The 12829-nt window shown below is 38.1% G+C and overlaps 2 protein-coding genes across 2 annotated transcripts; one reads left to right on the forward strand and one right to left on the reverse strand.

Annotated features, from left to right (window-relative positions):
• Nucleotides 1-122: 122 nt before the first annotated feature.
• Nucleotides 123-4955, forward strand: LOC111214116 (acyl-CoA-binding domain-containing protein 4). The gene is made up of 18 exons (XM_048776273.1): nt 123-392; nt 735-805; nt 1263-1326; nt 1417-1488; nt 1590-1781; nt 1877-1954; nt 2062-2169; nt 2335-2401; nt 2507-2568; nt 2691-2830; nt 2989-3115; nt 3197-3311; nt 3427-3515; nt 3708-3791; nt 3874-4056; nt 4139-4285; nt 4399-4458; nt 4592-4955. The coding sequence occupies exons 1-18, from the start codon at nt 234-236 to the stop codon at nt 4772-4774; spliced, it is 2001 nt and encodes a 666-aa protein (XP_048632230.1). The 5' UTR covers nt 123-233; the 3' UTR covers nt 4775-4955.
• A 22-nt stretch (nt 4956-4977) lies between these two features.
• LOC125606976 (formin-like protein 11) lies at nt 4978-8259 on the reverse strand. The gene is made up of 4 exons (XM_048776272.1): nt 6436-8259; nt 6156-6346; nt 5834-6069; nt 4978-5755 (listed from the first exon to the last, which is right to left on the reverse strand). The coding sequence occupies exons 1-4, from the start codon at nt 7761-7763 to the stop codon at nt 5021-5023; spliced, it is 2490 nt and encodes an 829-aa protein (XP_048632229.1). The 5' UTR covers nt 7764-8259; the 3' UTR covers nt 4978-5020.
• Nucleotides 8260-12829: the final 4570 nt, after the last annotated feature.

Genomic DNA, 12829 nt, shown 5'->3' on the forward strand with positions numbered 1-12829 from the left:
TTGTTACTCTATGTATTATTTTTGTTTGTGTGTAGTTTTGATGTGTTATCATGTGATAGTGTTATAACTTATAGGACGCTAATCATTTTTGTAACTAGCTATAATCATTTGCTTAAAAAAAATTTTTTTTTAAAAAATCCTCATTTTAACATAAACGAAACTAGAAACGTCTCTGCTAATCGCTTCTCCGTCTCCGATCAACTCCGCGGTGGAAGTCAGGGAAGGAGACACAAATGGCTATAACTAGGGCCACATCTGGCCCCGCCTACCCGGAGAGATTCTACGCGGCCGCATCTTACGTCGGCCTCGACGGATCCGATTCGTCGGCGAAACACGTCAGCTCGAAATTCTCCAACGACACTGCGCTAATTTTCTACGCGCTCTACCAGCAGGTCCATTCCTAACCTCCCTGATTGTTGAATTTCACGAGATCTGGTTGTTGAATTTGTTTAGTTTCATTCATCGAAATCTCATCAGCAAAAGAGTACGAGCTAAGAAAAAATTCAATGTATATAGATCGATTTGATTGCCGTGTAACTGCTTAGAGTAAATCTCGCCGGAGATTTGATTATCAATTTGATGGAAAATGTGATTGTACTTACTTTTTTAATTGATTAGAATCTTCACTAGATATGTGACTGTGGTGTCTGAGAGAGAGAGAGAGCAATTCACTCTTCTATTTATCAACTGAGCTGAGTGTTGATGATCTCTTGGATTTAACTTGTTATCATCAGGCTACTGTAGGACCATGTAGCACTCCGAAGCCTAGTGCATGGAGGCCTGTGGAGAAAAGCAAGTGGAAAAGGTTAGTTAGATTCTCGGTGCTGTGTCTGCCAAACCTTAGATACAGTTCCACGTTTATGCGGCTTTGTACATTTCTTTGCTTGAGTTTGGGAATCAAACTTGTAGGAAGAAGCTTTGTGGTGGATATGATTAGGAGATGCCTTAGGTTTCTTTAGTTATTAGAGTTGAAGAATCCAGATGCTTCATGAATCAGGGGAACGAGAAAAGAGTATTCTAGATGTAAGGTGCTAGATAAAAATTAGGAATGCAGGTCTCTTAGGAAAAATTAAATGCTTATATGATTTGGTATGCATTCAAAAATCCTGTGACCTGTTGATAGAAGTGACTGCAGATAATGTTATTATTGCAAATACAATCCTTCACCACCTCGCTTGTTACCGCTTAGGATCTTTCTTTTTTGGAACTTTTCCTGTGAGACTTACATGTTAATGTTCTGAATCATTTCCATATTTACTTAGTTGGCAGGGGCTCGGAACCATGCCCTCCATCGAGGCAATGCGTCTCTTTGTGAAAATTCTTGAGGTAAAAGAGAGAGAGATGTCTATGGCTATTTTTTGAAGACTTTACTGGAACATAGGCTTGATTTCTTCCCTATTGCTTACTTTATATCAGGAAGAAAATCCTGACTGGTATTCCAGGGAATTTACCGATATTCCAGATCCTGTCGTGGATGTCCAAATCAATGTGAGTTTTGTATCCCATGGGAGTCTGTAATTATTACACTTTTTTTTTGTTTCGTGAAGAAAGTATTTTTTTGAGTCTTCTAGTGCATCCCTTCTCTGTAGCAAACAAAAGATGAGCCTGTTGTTGAGAATGGAAACTCATTAAGCGAGACAAAGACGGTTTCTGCTGAGAATGGACGTTTGTCAGAAACCCAAGATAAAGATGTAGTCTCGGAAGTAACAAATAGTGTTTCTGTATATAACCAGTGGACTGCACCTCAAACATCAGGTCAGCGGCCAAAGGCCCGTTACGAGGTAATTTTTTTTTCTCTTTTTGAAGATAAGTAAAAGGTCCTGTCATTCATGTATCATCTGTAATTTTTAAATCTTTTTTATCATATATGTTTCAGCATGGAGCAGCAGTTATTCAAGATAAGATGTATATATATGGTGGAAATCACAATGGCCGTTACCTTGGTGATCTTCATGTGAGCAACTCACATGATTCATAAGCATCATCTGATGGTTTAAGTGAAGTATTCAGTTTCATTTTCTTTCCCACTGACAATTTTTGGTTTCTGTGGAATGTATTCAGGTTCTAGATTTAAAAAATTGGACTTGGTCAAGAGTTGAAACCAAAGTTGCGACTGAATCAGATGAAACATCTCCAACACTACTATCTCCTTGTGCTGGTCACTCTTTGGTAGGTTTTTAACATCTTGCGTTTTGTTTTGGTTTCTACGTTTTGCTTTCCTGCCTAGAAATATTCAGCTAAAGGAAAGTAATCTCTTTGTGATCTCCACTTGACTTGTTAGTTTGTAACAAAGAAGACTATCATTTTCGTATGCCTTATTTGTTTGTTTTGTAGATACCGTGGGACAACAAATTTCTGTCTATCGGTGGTCATACTAAGGATCCCTCAGAATCTATGCAAGGTAAGCGTTTATATACCTTCGAAGACAAATATTTTCAAGTATCTTATACGAACTTTCTAAAATATTAATTCTTACAATCAATTTTCTACTGTTCCTCTGTCACAGTGAAAGTCTTTGATACCCATACATGTACATGGTCAATGTTAAAGACATATGGAAAACCACCGGTATATTTTCGCTTCTCTGATGTTATTTCATTTTTATTGATTTCCTTTCTCATTTGGAAGTTAAGCATGAACTTTGGTTTCTTGAACTGAGACTTTGTTTGCCATTTCCTCTTGCCTTTAAGGTTTCACGTGGAGGCCAGTCAGTCACAGTCGTGGGTAAAACCTTGGTGATATTTGGTGGGCAAGATGCAAAGAGATCACTTCTGAACGATTTGCATGTACTTGACCTAGAAACTATGACCTGGGATGAGATAGATTCCATGTAAGAGTTTATAATGTTTCTACCTTTTTAATCAAAGAAGTGAAACCCATTTAAGATATATAACCACAATACGGATATATTTGGAGAGCCACCAACAATCTCCTATTAACTGTTGATGAAAGATTTGCATCAAGGTTTAAACTGTTGTCAACTTGCAGAGGTGCATCTCCTTCTCCGAGATCTGACCATGCTGCTGCAGTGCATGCAGAACGTTACCTTCTTATCTTTGGTGGGGGCTCACATGCTACATGTTTCGGTGATCTGCATGTCCTTGATTTGCAGACTGTAAGTTAAAGCTTACCGTATATTGTCTCAGCTGCCTTTCAAACGTTATTTGTCAGCGCCTGATATAACTGTCACATATAGATGGAGTGGTCAAGACCAGCACAACAAGGTGAGGCACCAACTCCCCGATCCGGACATGCTGGCGTGACAAATGGGGAGAACTGGTTTATCGTTGGTGGCGGTGATAACAAGAGTGGTAGGCTTATGCATCTTTCCTTGGGAATTCTCGATAACCATTTATAGGAATGAAATGATATTTGCTTAGCTTTCCGTGTTGAATGATTGTGCTGCAACCTGATAAATGACTACAGGGGCATCTGAAAGTGTTGTACTAAACATGTCAACTCTTACATGGTCGGTAGTGGCTTCAGTTCAGGGACGTGTACCACTTGCTAGCGAGGTACTTAGATGAACAGACTTCATCCATATTGATTTCCAAATAACTACAAAAATTAATAATTTCACCTAATCATTCCTAAAACAGAATAGTAGCCTTTAAGACTTCAAAAGGAAACAGTCTTGCTTATTTCGTTTTAAACTTTTAATCTTGTAGAATTAAGTGCAAATCTTCCTCTCTTTTTTCTTGTGACAGGGATTAAGTTTAGTCGTTAGTTCATACAATGGTGAAGATGTGCTCGTTGCTTTTGGTGGATACAACGGACGTTACAACAACGAGGTAGGGACTATGTTGATAACCCATAAGTACCATTCTCTTGATTTTGCATTTTGTTCTGCTTCTAATCATTCCTCGACGTTAGATTAACCTGCTCAAACCAAGCCACAAATCAACACTCCAACCAAAGACTCTAGAAGCGCCTTTGCCAGTTAGTCTCTCTGCTGTTAACAACGCAACAACCAGAGACATCGAGTCAGAAGTTGAGGTGAGCCAAGAAAGCCGAGTACGAGAAATTCTCATGGACAACGCTAACGCTGGATCAAAGGTATCTAATGCAGACATGATGTGCTACTGGTAGTGATTGTACATAGTTCTCTTATTTTGATTTTGGATGATGAATCATCTAGGTTGAAGGAAACAGTGAACACATTATTGCGATTATTAAATCCGAGAAGGAAGAACTGGAGGCATCACTGAACAAGGAGCAGATGCAGACTCTTCAGCTAAGGCAAGAGTTAGCAGAAGGAGAATCACGCAATACAGATTTGAACAAGGTAATAATAATAATAATAATTTCACCTTCATTAAAGACTGTCTGCAAAGTCTTTGAATTGCATACACATTGTAACATCTCTGTTATATCTATCTTTGTTCTGATATTTTGTAGGAACTTCAGTCTGTTCGTGGCCAACTTGCAACCGAACAATCAAGATGCTTCAAACTCGAGGTACTAATCCCATAGCCATGTTCTCTTTCATACCTAGTGAAGATGGAGTCTAGTGAACACCCTGTGAACTAATCTTCACCTAGCTTCACTTAATTTGCTCTCTCCTTCAGTTAACCCCTTTGAGAATCTGCAGGTTGATGTTGCAGAGCTAAGACAAAAGCTTCAAACATTGGAAACACTCCAAAAGGAACTCGAACTCCTCCAACGCCAAAAGGCTGTTTCTGAACAAGCCGCAACGAACACTAAACGACAGAGCTCAGGTGGCGTCTGGGGCTGGCTCGCTGGAAGCCCTCATGAGAAAGATGATTCGCCATGATTACTTTTTTTCTCTTTCTTCTAGTAAGATCTTTCTATACGCTTTCCTTTTTGAGCTTTAAATTACTATCAATGTTTAGCCTTTTTTTTTCTACATTGCTCGAGTTATATATATCACCCAGAACATTTGTTTAACATTTTTTAGATCTTTCATTGAAATTATACATATACAAATCCATGCATATCAGTCCATCACAACAGTAAATGCCAAAACCACTCTGTTATCATAAACATCAACACATGCTACTCATCGAAACGGAGCCAAAGGACTAGGGCTGTTAGGAACCCTAACACACCTCAACTCTCTACAAACAAGATCCAACATCCCCAGAAAATCCCTAACGATCACAAAGATCCTCAAAGGGTTCTTCTCATCTCCCCTCACGTCTCCATGAAAATACTCAGCGATCTCTCCAACCCTCTCCATCACCCTCTTCTCATCTTCCCTCAACTCCTCCAAGCTCCTCTCTCCGTATCTCAAGAACGAGCTCATCGAACTAACAAACGCTCTGTTCTCTTCGTCTCCTTTCAGCTTCTCGTTCGCCAAAGACTTCAGTCCCCCTAGCCCGTCTCTCAGATTCGAGACCGAGCTAACGAGTCCTTCCATATCAATCGTTGCCGTCTTCTTCACGTTTCTTAGCTCAGTGTTAAGGCCCGAGACGAGATCTAGCCCCATTCTTCTGTGATCCTCATCTATCTCCTCGGCTGTTCTGTTTTCGTTTGTTCTCTGGTTCATTATCCGTCCCATGATGCTGTCCGAAACCCTGATTCCTTCAGACCTGGATATCTCTTGCACGACGAAGTGGAGCAGAGTTGTCTTCCCATCTGTGCCTTTAACATCAGATAGCTTGAGTAGAGCGTCAAGCTTGAAGGCCTTTGCGCCGCCGCGAATGGTTCCTACATTCATCCTGTTTCCAGTCTTGAGTACAGCTTCTAAAAGCTTCAAGAATAACCCGCTTGACTTAAGCTCCTTGCAAGCTTCCTAATTAGGTAACCTTAGTATTAATCACCCTACCTTGTAACGCAAGTAATCAACAAATGAACATAAACACTATAATACCTCAAGCATTGAGAAGGAGTTCCTGAGGTGAACCACTTCATCTTCAAACGTCTCTCTAAAAAGCATTGCTTCAGCTCTTTGAAACGCAAATGGAACTCCCACAACCGCCCTGAGAAATTTCTCAGCCGAGCCAAGCTCATCTACTTCTCCTTTGTAGCTACACAGCTTCAGCTCTTCTTCTTTACTCGGCACCATCTTCACCAACGCTTCTAGTTGCTGTAAACACAATCCTTCCCCTGTAACAAGAAGGACGGTCTCACATCGGAAGTTGGAAGGGATTTTAAGTAATATTAAATTCGATCCGAGCTGATCTTGGTTGTACCTTTCCCCAAGGCAGAGCATATTTGATCCGCGGTTGCGTTGAGGGCTTTCAAAAGAATAGTAAAGTTCTGAAGTCTTTTAGGTTCAAGAAGATGTTTCCCTGGTGATGGAGTTTTGCACTTCCCTTCTTCATTCTTTGTGGAGCTTTGCATTGTGCATCCAAATAGAGACTCAATCATCTCCTCATCAAATCTGTGTATCCACCACAAGACAAATACATAATCAATCATACATTCTTGAAAACTTTTGTTGATTGTGGCTAAACCAAGTTGTAAACTTACTCAAAAGAGCTTGCTCTGAGCCTATCCCAGACCATAGTCCGGTTCGGTGTAGCCCTGACTTTATCCCAGTGAAGTGGCTTCAGCTTAGGCAACGGAGCTCCGTTTTTACCTAAGGGCCTACGCTGAGAAAAATCAAGAGACAGAGGAGGTGGTGGCGTTTTGTTACTTGCTTGAGGCTGTTGTGACGGCGGCGGAGGCGGTGGCGGCGGCCGTAGCGGCGGCGGTGTGGATGGAAGAGTTGAGTCTGAGGAAGAAGCACAAACTTTAGCAGTTAGCTGCGACGAAAGCGTAGTCGTTTTAGGCAAAGACAGAGTGTGAAGTCCTCTGTTTGAGAGTGGCGGAAGCGGTGGAGGTGGTGGCGGCGGCGGTGGCGGCGGAGAGATTTCGCGTTCTGAGAAGCGTTGAGAGGATCCAACGGAAGAGCCACCACCAACGGAGTGAAAAGACTCGTTATCGTCTGAAGAGTCGCATCCATTGCTAACAACAGGGCCAGAAACAGAGTCCACTGTTTGCTGTTCTTCATCATTTTCATGCACCGACACAATCTCTTTAGTTGAAAAACTACTAGCATTGTCCGAATCTGATAAAATCTCTGTTTCTACGCTCGTCTTAACGTCTTCTTCAAGCAATACACCTTTGTTATCGTTCACATCCTTCTCTGTTTCTCGTACTTCTTTAACGGAAACAGAGCTCTGTTTCTCCAAATCGTCTCCTCGTGAGTGAGAAGGGTTTATACTAACCTTCCTCGTCGAGCTCTGAAACGACGGCGTTTTACCGTTCTTCTTTCTTCTCCTCGCGTAGAGACAGAACGCTCCAACAACGCAAACCACGAAACCGATCCCACAAGCAGCTGAAACGACGACGTGTATAAACGCTCCTCTGTTTTCGTGTTTACGCCTCTGAACATCGTGTTGTCTCGATGGATGATGAGTCCGGTGAGGCAACGGACGACGGAGATGCGGAGGGATTGGCCGTTGAGGAGCTGGAGAGTACGCAGGAGACTCCGCTGGACCACCGTTTGGAAACGGAGACGGTGACGGCGCCGACCAAGGAGCTAGAGAAGCAGACGTCGCGAGGCTTCTTCGCCGGAGAGTAGAGGGTTTGATCAAATCGAGTAAAGATCGAAACTTTTCCAGAACATGAAACTTTTTCTTCTCGCCTCCGTCTTCTCCGGCGAGTTTTCCGATCTGGGTCCGGTATCTCTCACCGTTTGCAACCATTAATGCCGTCCACTCACCAAGCTCTTTAGTATCAGCAAAAACGTTGCAGCATTGTAATGATATCACTACTACAATGATAATGAGAAGAATCTGACGAAAGTAAACCATCTTTATGCTCTGTTTCAGATCAAATGATCACTTCTATAAATCATAAAAATAAACCATTTATTTTACAAACACTCAAAACTTTTTTTTATCTTTTATTTTGTTTCTCTCCTATAGACTTTAATGCTACTCCAAGGAACCCCTGAACTCTGCAACTGTAGTTGTAGTGGTAATGGTAATGGTAACACCCTCCTTCTCTATTAACTCTCCTTGCAGAGCAACACACTGCTAATTTATGCAATATGCACCCCCACCATCTTACTAATTTCTTAAATAAATACATCTACCTTTGTGATTAAAGAAATGAATAAAGGAACAAATGTCAATTTTAAATCATTAGTTTTGCAGTGTATTAAATATCAATGCAGAGATTTTTGGAATGGGGTGACATTCTGAAGCTTTTTTAGTTTAAGTTGAACACAGTTTTGTTGTTTAAGGAAGAGGTTAAAACAGTTTTATAAAGAGATCTGATAAGCAACAAGAAGTAGCATGCAGGTGTTGGTGTGAAGTGGGTCCTGCTATTGTTGGAAGAGTTGGCTTGTTCAAACATGTGGTAGTTTACTGTACAAGGTTTCCTTGTTCCTCTCAAACCACCATTGTTTTATGAGGCAAATACAATGTAACATTTATTTGCATTTACTGTATACAATTTGTTTTTGTGATTGATATGAATGTGTATACACATACCTAATTGCATACTACGAGTCCATTTTACATGCTTTTCATGAGTTATTTAAGGATATTCAGAAATTTATAAAAACTCCTTCAAAACGTTCTGTAGTAATTAATAGTTTTATGACAAAATTTGCAACTTGGCCTAGCAGATACAACTTTAACGGATGTGTTTCTAATAGCCATTATTGGCATAAGTATGAACAGATTCAAATGAAAACATAACTTTCTGTATATAAACAAAAAAAAAAAGTTATCATTGAGTATAATATAAGATATGTTTTGTCTCGTTTGGTCACATCCTTTCTCAGACCTATATGAAAGATCGACATAATGTTTTACTCAAAATAATGTTGTCATATGGTCAGAATTAGAAATCTTGCCACTATATAATGCTTTCACATTTATTCTCATGAATTCCTTTTTCCAAACTTCTGATGGATATTCAATTAAAGAATATCTATGAACTTTGAGTGTATTCTGGTAAATCAGACCAGTAGGAGGGTGCTGAAGAATTGTAAATGAAATAATTATTTTAGGCAAATCTCTCTATCTCTAGTCGCATTCGAAAGCTTTCCAGAGTGGGACGGTAATTTCATTGTTTCACAATATAGGTGTCAAATATTGTTTGGTAGGATATGATGTTGAATTTCTTAGGAAGTTCTAGCATTATTTAAATATGATGAAGGGCTTTTTAGAAAGCTAGCTTTTGGCTGTTGATTGCGCCATTGAGTATCTAACAAACTGTGTACCATGTGTTTACAACAAAATAAACATTGAAATCATGGGTAGTTGATTATACTTCACTTGTCTATGCTCATGCCATGAATCTCTCACTTGAGGGATAGACGTCTACATATGTGAAAATAATTCTTAGCAGTAGATCTAACCATTGAGCTCTCGATATGTTATGGATTGAGTAGAATGAGCTCACTAGATTTCCACACCATGTTTGGTATCCATTGTTTTCACTTTTACTATTAAGTTCATTTAGCTACTATATGTCAGAAACTCTGACCTACGTGGGGCCAAAGCTGTGTGGACTTGTCTTAAACAATATTCATACTATATGTTATAGAGTTGGAATAGTTTACATACCTTTTTCCCGACGAATATTATTACAAACTTAGGTTTACTATTGTATATAGTATAATACTATATCGAACTTGCATTAAGTCAAATAACCTTTTAAGGGATCCTTATTTCATGGTATCAAAAGTAGCTTACTGAGACTGCTGTCTGAAAATAATAATCCACCTGTATATTCTATTCAAGATTAAGAAAAAAAACATAATGGGACTACTAACTGAAAATACTATAATTCAAACCACAAATTTAGCATCAATTTAACATCTTGAATATTATGAAACGAGAAAGTTAAGCACTCTCCTAATCAATTAACAAATAAAGTATTTATTACGATTTTATACTAAGATTTATGATTGTTGTAATTTTTCTTAAAAGTTGTTCGACCGTAAATATGACTTTTATATTTCAAATATATCTCTGACAAGCATAGTCAAACAAACAGTAGTCATATGTATATCGTAATTCATAAGTACATTTAAACTACATGATTCTCTTAATTAACAATTATATATCCATGTGTTGTTTTTGTGTTATACATGCATGTTATCATATGTAGCACAAGAACTAATGGAAAACATTTTTCTAAATATATGGATATCACACACGGAAACGGTACACAGAGCACGATCACGTAATGGTAACCGGCCGGTTACGCGAGTGAGTACAAATTTTCAAGTGTTGCTTATCAATCAAATAAATTAAAAGTCAACGTATACAGAAGACCAGTGAAAGTTATGAAACCATGATTTGAGGATGAAGTTCGCAAAAGTATCTAACTTTGCGTCATATTAAAAAGTTGATTGCAGAAAGTTACGACTTTTGTCTGCATTTATCAGTCATTTCATAACAAAAGAGTTTTATAAATCTTTGTTCTGTCAACATTTAGCATAAAATAAAAGAATCCATATTTACAGAGAGTTGTTTGTACCCACTTTGTCTTGAGAATAAAGTTAAGAAAATATTTCAGAGAAGCAAACAAAATTTTATATACAAATATACTAAGCCCATGAATTGTCGGACATATCACATGGTTGCTCTAGAGGTTATTGCAAACATTGTAGATTCCATTTGCAAGAAAAAAGAATAAAATATTCAATTTCTTTTTACAGAGTTTAAATAATTGCAGATTTTAGGATACGTGGTTCGGTAAAAGAAAACAGTACAATTACGAGATTTGTCTCTGTCACACGACAAAATAATTTCGCGATCTATAAACTCTGTCCCGTTTTCTTTCAATAAATGCTAGTAGTTAAGTATGCCACCGAACACTTCACGCTTGGAACTAGTCAATGGCGCCACTATCGGTATATGGGCCTGACTAAAATTTCTACCAAAACCCCATTCAGTGTAGGCCACAAGGCCCACAACAAAGACCCATTATAAGAAGATACAGTCTGAAAGATGTTGGCTTTTCTTTTGAGTCAAGTTTCGTTGATGCTTATGATGTTCAAAGTCCCAAAGCTCATTTTACTGTGCGTTTTAAGGTATTTACTTATTTTCGGTTCATTGGTCTAAGGTCAAATGTGTATTGGAATGTTACAGTTGTAAAGCACCAAAGCCATATTCCTTTGTTCTTACACGTTGCTATCATCATTTGTAAAACCTAGATGATGCAGTTTTGTAGACGTGGTGATAATGTCACTATCCATAATTGAGGACCATCTTTAAATTAGAAGAGCAGTAATTTGCAAGAAATAGTTTTTTATGGTGTATGATATCATATCACCAATGGCACCAAAGAATGCTTCCAAATGCCATCAAGCTTCTGTTTCTTTCATTATTCTCTATTGTAATTTGATGGGAAACCTTTACTAAACCATGATTATAGGCGTCAAGAACAAGAATATTGCATGGAGCTACATTCCCTCTTAAGTTACCAACCAGCGGATCTAGTCTCTTATTGAGCTCTATTGTACATTCTTTTTGCAAGAAAACGGGTCCTAAGAATACAATGGGAACTACATCAGAATGGGACATAACATGCTGGTAATAATTAACAAAGCAAGACACTTTTTTTGTCAAAATAAAGCAAGACACTAAGATCTTGATATATTCCCAGATATATATAATTCTCTGTATTTTAGGACAAGATATATCTATATATCTCGAGCAGAATAGATGGAAAAGGTGAAGCTATATGCATAGATATGTTGTGTTAGGTGCTTCATCCACTATCATCAAACTTGATCCTTTCTTGGCAACACTTCTGGATCCGCGTGTTGTGTGTTTTAGTCAGGGTTGTTTGTTTTCTTTATGACTTAAAACATAAAAATATAATCCCAACACAGCTTGAACCTCTTCATCTACATATATTCTTGTCCATAAAATATATTCAACCGCATTATTATATCATTTTACCAATGCCACAATCGATTTACCGCAAAACATAACCTTTGTTTTCTCCGTTTGCCTAAAGCAATATGTATACATAAGAAGATGGTTTTATTTCATTAATACCCTATGAAAGCATGAGACAGGTTGAAATGGGTCATCAATTTAAAATGTTCCTTAAAGGTACCAACCACTCTATTTCTCTTTATAAACTTTTTGTTTGTCGACTTCTCTTTATAAACTTAAACAAGCAAATAATGGTGAACAAGTCCAAAGAAACAAAAGAAAGGGACAACTATAAAATTATGTTTATAATCTTATAGAAATATCAAACTTTGGGAGTTGGCTACATTCTTTATTTTAAATTTAAAGAGAGGTCTATCTTTAGAAAAGAGGTTCATCTACTTGATAAAAGATGTGTGGAAATATGAAAGAGGCTCTCCATAACTCTGGAATCTTTGCTTTTTCTCGTTGATTTCCTTATCATTGGTATCTTATTCGTGTTAGCCTCATAAGAAAAGTGAACCTTTGCATTACATATACGTGTTATGTATCTTCTTCTTAATTAGTTGTTTTTTTATTTTTTCGCTTACATCAATTATTGTGTATGGTATGTTTTCAAAATACAAAGATTTGTCGTCGCCTTACTAATCATTACTACTTTTTATAAATATTAACGACCATATGATTTGCTAGTAATCTATCAAATATTTGAAAACACAACCGAATAAAGCAAATGTTTAGTATCAGACTAAACATTAGATTATAATTTTAAACAAAAAATATAAAAAATTTGGTTGAAGGGGCTAGCTGGCTCTTGGGATAAGTTGGTAACGCGCAAACGCCGTCTTTGGTGATCTGTGACTTGGCCCCACCTTGTTCTGAACGGTGTCGTCGCATGTTACGCGCCGTCTCTCTCACTAACGCCGTGTAAATGCATACCGGAGGGAACAATATAATAGTAATAAAAAGACGAA

This window comes from Brassica napus, chromosome A3, assembly GCF_020379485.1.
Source record: "Brassica napus cultivar Da-Ae chromosome A3, Da-Ae, whole genome shotgun sequence".
NCBI lineage: Eukaryota > Viridiplantae > Streptophyta > Magnoliopsida > Brassicales > Brassicaceae > Brassica > Brassica napus.

Excerpts from the sequence above, each read along its gene's own strand:
- LOC111214116 (XM_048776273.1), top strand. The coding sequence starts at position 234 with ATGGCTATAACTAGGGCCACATCTGGCCCCGCCTACCCGGAGAGATTC. Across the intron at positions 806-1,262 it reads GAGAAAAGCAAGTGGAAAAG|TTGGCAGGGGCTCGGAACCA; the intron begins GTTAGTTAGATT and ends ATATTTACTTAG. Across the intron at positions 4,057-4,138 it reads ACGCTAACGCTGGATCAAAG|GTTGAAGGAAACAGTGAACA; the intron begins GTATCTAATGCA and ends TGAATCATCTAG.
- LOC125606976 (XM_048776272.1), bottom strand. The coding sequence starts at position 7,763 with ATGGTTTACTTTCGTCAGATTCTTCTCATTATCATTGTAGTAGTGATA. Across the intron at positions 6,070-6,155 it reads ATGCTCTGCCTTGGGGAAAG|GGGAAGGATTGTGTTTACAG; the intron begins GTACAACCAAGA and ends TTCTTGTTACAG. Across the intron at positions 5,756-5,833 it reads ACTCCTTCTCAATGCTTGAG|GAAGCTTGCAAGGAGCTTAA; the intron begins GTATTATAGTGT and ends TTACCTAATTAG.